Genomic DNA, 6,000 nt, shown 5'->3' with positions numbered 1-6,000 from the left:
TTCGTTAGACTTTTTATTTGCTTAAGAGTATATGCTACTTGTTTTAAAAAAGTTAATATTTAGAAATACATTGTTAGTGTTGTAACACTGAATTATCAAAAGTTTACACTGTTCTTCTCATTAAAGGTGATATCAATAATCTGAACAGCACAATATCGGATTATAAATCATAGTGGCACATCCACATATTTTTTTAAACCCTGAAATAAAAGATGTGCAAGTCAGAGTACATATATCAATACGGGTGAAGCTTTGGCAAGGCAAAACCTGTCGGTACAAAGGTCTTGAAACCAAAAATATTTACTGCAATGGTCCCCCACCAAATTATCTTGTATGATAAATTTACAAATCAGGTAGCAGGGCTACAGTTTTTAGTTACATATATGAGCACCTGAACCATTTTTTTTATAAACTTTGCAGCAAAGAACATTATATATATCTGACAAATACAGCACCTGAAATGCAGTAAAATATATTTCATAGCTATTTAAAATGTGAATGCTGATTTTCTACCTAAAAGAGATTATGACTGCTATCATGTACTATTAAATTTAATCTCATTGTATATAACTGCACCTAAATAACTACAAGTAAAAAGTTAATACATTGATGTATGTACCCCTGAATACTTGGCACCATAAAACTGTAGATTAAAAAAATGCAATATGATTGATTTGAAATGCCATAAAATACTGCAAGCTCTGTAACTGTCTCCTTTCTCTATATTACAACAATACAGAGAAAAACATTCTTTGCTTCCACTCTTTCCATCTATATATATATATTTTCAGTTTCTGTTTTTAGTAACATAAAATCTGACCATCAGTTGCACAATAATACGTCGTCATCAGGCCAGCCTGCTTTCCAGTTTTTCTCTTGTCACAATGTCAGTGCTGGCTGAAGTTTTTAAACATTATATTGCATATGTTACACGTCCTTTTAAATGAGTCCTGCCTGCTCTCACATCACTGCAGGCACAATTGCATCCGCTCTCCCTCAGGTCATAAACTGCGTGTAGCCCTCGGCTCCCGTTACTATGACATCCATCCAAATGCGCATGGCCTCTGGGGACGGTGCCACCATGAAATAAAGTCGATCATGAGTCTTCACACAAAAGGTTAGCGAAGGATTCGGACTCTGTAAGGACAGGAAAAAAAGACAATGTGTGTGTTAAAGTCTGAGAAGACGGAGAACAGCAGGGCAGGAAAAAAAGGCATGTCGCTGAAGAGTAAAAAAAAAAGCAAGCATGACGAAATGTACATGAACATGAAGCCGCCTTTGATCTCTTTTGCCTTCTGCTGTAAGAAATTCTCTTTATAAAAAGACGCCTGTCTGTTTAAACTTTCACTGTGTGCTCACCAAAGTTGGTGCTGTAGTGTGAGTGGTATGGAGCTTGATCTGTCGATGTTGACAGTAAACAGGAGGTGTTGGAAAAGCACTCATTACCTTAGTTGCGCTGCGCAGGTGATCGTAATACACCTCTTCTATAGCTTGGAAGTAGATGACACCCTTTAGTTTGGTCTCATGTTTATCTGAGAAGCAAAAACCATGAGGAAAATACAAATTCTGTTAATTGAATTTTTTTCTCACATATCAGCATTGTTATTTATTAAGGAGAGATTTGCGTTTCCATTTGCGTTTTATTTGCATTACACAATAAATCCATTGTCATTTGTTTTGCATTTCAGTAATATCTTTTTAAATATCTTTTATTCCTAGATAGAATAAAAAAAATAAATAAAAAAAACGGAAACACTTTTTAAAAGCTTTGCCTCAGGGATTGAACATGCATGTGGTAGAAGTGAATTCTAGCGCACAGAGCGATTCACCTTAAAGCATTGTCTGTCTCAATTTAACACTGTCTGCCACCCACTGCAGCTTCTCTGACAGACTTTGCTTTGCGCTACTTAGTGCAAATTAACACCTCTCTTCAGATTGATTCTATCTGGTAGATGATTTGAAACCACTGTTTTAGGCTTGTCAGCCTCCAGTGAGCCACCCTCGCACCTGTCGACGCTTAAGATTTATTACTTTCCCTTTTGAATTTTTTTTTTGTCTCGCCTCTATTCGTTACACAGATCTGCTTAGTAATGGGATAAATTGTTTTTGTTTCATGTTTTTGAAGAGTTGTAAGTGCAGTATTGTTACTTAGAACTGAGCCAGGGGTAAATCTACACCCCCATCCCTCACAAACGCTGGGCTAGAGAAAGTATTGCAGTTTATTTCATCATCATCATCATCATCATCATCACTACTAACATGGGGAGTGAGGGGGTGAAAAGGCTACACACATGAGCAAAGCATGTCTGAGAAAGAGAGAGAACATCTAAAAGAAAGACAGGATGATCGGAAATTGAGCGAACCCAGATATAACATTTCACCAGAATATGCCACTTTGTCAATGCCATCGGATTGGTTTTGTTTGTTTGTTTAACCTTGTTATTTCTTCTCTTTTTCTTTTTTTCAAATTACATATTTTGAATTATACCAAGCAAGAACAGACAACTGATGTGCTTTCTTTTAGACTTAAATTCAACACACTACCAATTTGTCAAAATAAATAAAATATAGTTAAAAAAAAGCTGTACTGAAGATTAAAAAATATAAATTTCAAACTTAAAAAATAATAGAAAACTATTTGCTGACAATTTATTTAGGAATAAATACAACAATTACCTTACCTACGTAATAAGAGAAGGTCCTTTTAAGTCGATCAAAGACAAACCAGCGTTTTTTCCAAGATTTGATCTTGCCTCCCATCTTCACAAGATGGCCCTTGCACATTTTCTCTGTAACAATGACATATGCACATGTGTCCACGCAGTGGCCTGATGACTCCACATGAGAACGCAGGTCAAACTCCTCTTTTCGAATAGGCAGGTAGCGCGTCATTGGCCGAGCCTGAGAAGGGCAGAGCTGGGATTAGCTACTGTCTCAAATATTTCCATAAAACTGACTTGCTCAGGTACACATAAAAACAATATATTTCATGGAAATATTTTATGATAATTTTGATGTATTGATCACTACATTTAAGAAGTGTCAGAAAAATGTCAATTCATACAGTAGTGAAAATCCCAGGTTGAGTTCATTGTTTTGGTTATGTCAATTGTCTGTGTTTGAAACATTGGTGTCCTACTGCCCTGCCCTGCCTTGCCTCTGTCTATATATATACCCCTCCTCTTCCTCCCATCTTATCTTCTTTCTGCTGTGTCCCTCTCACCATCTGTCTGCGTGTCTCCTCTCATCCACCTGCTGTGCGGAGCTGCTCTATGTGCATTCATGCCTTCCGTCTGGCCCAGTCAAGCTGAGCCAGTGACCTCATAAAGACTTTTAAAGAGCAACTCAAAACATTCACTGACCTCGGAGCGGCACCAGCGAAGCTCACTGCTGGGTTTAGAGTTGTACGGAGACAGTAAGACTGTCAGTTTGAGTGTGTGTAGGCGCTACTCTACTGTGTGCGTTTCAAACACTTCTATTTTCAACACTAACATGGTGTTATGTTTTATATACACATTACATTACACTAAACATTCAGTTAATGCTTATTCAACTAGTTAGAAATGTAATAAGCTAAAAGGGTCCTCTATTTTCTAGGTTTCTGCATGTTGTTGATGTCACACTGACTTTGATTTGACAGGAACTTCTTTAAATACTACTAAATCAAAATCGCTTCACAATTTTTTATTTTGAATTATGCCAACATTTCACATGAAGCCTTTTAATATATATATATATATATATATATATATATATATAAAATAATTAAATAAATGTATGTAGAAAAAATAATAAAATGACAAAATAATACAATTAAATAAACAAAAATATAAAAAATATAATTAAATTTTTTCTCATGTTTTTTTTTATAACCTTAGTGCCAAATCACTGACCCAAGTATACAGTAATTCATATATACATATGAATGTACATGAACTAGTGATCTATAAAGCATTATGATTATAAATATTAATATTTATTTATGACTTATTAATGCAAGCCTCATGTACTGTCCCTTTTATCTCTCTGGGAAATGTGAGTATTTTATGTCTGCCTAATAAAAGACTGGGCGACTATCTGAGAGCAGTTCATTGAGGTGTTCACCAGACGTACTGACCTGGGAACATTGTTTCTCTCTCAGCTTGACCTCTTCCTCCACAAGTCTCTGTCTGTGTGCAGTCTCATCCTGGAGCCTCCTCTCCACCTCCTCTCGCCGCCTTCTCTCAGCCTCCAGCAGCTGCTTTCGTGCCTGGACTTCCCTCTCCTGACAAAAAAGAAAAAGAAAAGAAAGGAAAAAAGACAGACAGACAGATTAAGACACAGAGGGGCTTCAAATCTACTGTGAGAACATTTAATAGGCAATAGGAAAAAAAAAACATACAAATACATAAAATACACAGTGCGGTGCGGGGTGACTGGGGATACATGAAAAAATAATTCAGCAAGAGATTGTCTGAGTGAGTATTACTGTCGGAGAGCTTGTTAAGATCCAGCCTTTCATGTCTATCACTCTTTGTAGGTAAGAAACAATCTTTAATGCAGTAATGCCAAAGGGACCAGGGGCTTCCTTTTTAAATTCATGAAAAAGATATCTTTTATATGAGAGACAGGGAGAGGGATAGATTTTATTTCACAGACAATTAAAGATTAATGGTACTCACTCGACTCTCCACCAGTCTGGCTTTCTCCTGCTGGGCCTCCTTCAACATCTTCTCCATCTCCTCCAGCCTCAGTCCGGCCAGCCCATTGCTGCCAAGAAAGAAACACACGGTTACTGTTGCTGCGGTGCGTCCAGTGGCAGAAGACGACACTGCCGGCCTCAGAGCCTTCATTCAAATTCTACTGAATATTACAGAAGTGTCATAAAAATAAAAATAAAAAACAGATTACAGTAAAATAAACAATTTCAGTTATCTAATACAAACTATGGCTGAAAAATTATTATTCAATTATTATATATCTCTTAAATATAATTGTTAAGCATTATATACTCTTACCATTTAGAAAGTTAGTGGTTGGTATGCTTTTTAAGTTTTTAAAAATTATCTTATACTTACCAAGGCTGCATTTATTTAATCAAAAAGTAATTTAAGTAAAGTAAAAACAGTAGATTCCTGAAATATAATAATTTAAAATAACTGTTTTCTATTTTATATATGTTTTCAAATGTTATTTATTCAGTAGTTATTTTCACATGATCCTTCTTTCCAACATGTTTAAGTAAGACATCTTATTATTATCAGGGTTGAAAACGGTGCTGCTTAACATTTTTGTGGAAACGGTGTTACAGGGTTTTTTGATAAACAGAAAGTACAGAAGAAAATCATTTATTAGATGGTATTTTACTATTTAAAAGTGTTTCCTGTCCCTTTTGAACAGCAGTGTGCATTCAATAATGTAGCACAGTTAGTTTGGTTAAAATTGCATTTGTTAAAATGTCTAAATACCACTTGATAAAGTAGATAGATAGATTTAAAAATGCTTTTTTACTTTTCTTTTTTTTTCAACTCTCGGCATTGTCTTATCTTTTCTAAGCCCTAGGCAACCACGTTTTCGCCACAGGTTAAAAAATACAAAATCATGTACATCATGCTCCTTCCTGCTGGTTCAAGAGTATGTGATTTTTTTCTACTTCACTTTTAAGTAAGGACCTACATGCTTTTTTGATGGGCCTCCTTTACCAGCTCAAAGGAAAAAGGTTGATCGAGGGTGGGCAGGGTTATAAGAGTTTAAAACTGCTGAAACATCTAACAGAAATGTAAGAATGCATGGTCAAAGATTCTCATCCAGACTATCGATGCTGAAAAGTAGGGCAACATCAAGAGAATGTCTTTTCATGACTTCAACATCTGACGAAACACCTGAAGCCTCCCTGGCTCCAAGGAGCACATACTTTAAAATGACATTCTGTGCTCGTTCTGCCTCGGGACAAGACCAAACTTTGAAGACGAGAAGAATAGCACGTCTCTTTGTGTCAATGTATGTGTTGTCATGGAAACA

The 6,000-nt window shown here is 36.0% G+C and overlaps 1 protein-coding gene across 10 annotated transcripts in view; it reads right to left on the bottom strand.

Annotated features, from left to right (window-relative positions):
• phldb1a (pleckstrin homology-like domain, family B, member 1a) overlaps positions 1-6,000 on the bottom strand; it is a 45,354-nt gene continuing 39,354 nt past the window's right edge. For 8 of the 10 annotated variants that reach the window (XM_059550745.1, XM_059550747.1, XM_059550753.1 and 5 more), the window contains 5 exons: positions 4,662-4,753; positions 4,118-4,264; positions 2,682-2,901; positions 1,447-1,532; positions 1-1,137 (listed from right to left, as the gene is read on the bottom strand). In XM_059550745.1, coding sequence (XP_059406728.1) covers positions 997-1,137; positions 1,447-1,532; positions 2,682-2,901; positions 4,118-4,264; positions 4,662-4,753 — 686 coding nt within the window. In that variant the 3' untranslated portion in view covers positions 1-996. The remainder of the gene's footprint in view (positions 1,138-1,446; positions 1,533-2,681; positions 2,902-4,117; positions 4,265-4,661; positions 4,754-6,000) is intronic. The other 2 variants (XM_059550746.1, XM_059550755.1) reach the window with 1 other exon arrangement.

This window comes from Carassius carassius, chromosome 5, assembly GCF_963082965.1.
Source record: "Carassius carassius chromosome 5, fCarCar2.1, whole genome shotgun sequence".
Classification (NCBI taxonomy): domain Eukaryota; kingdom Metazoa; phylum Chordata; class Actinopteri; order Cypriniformes; family Cyprinidae; genus Carassius; species Carassius carassius.
This window is presented reverse-complemented; position numbering and strand designations above follow the sequence as displayed.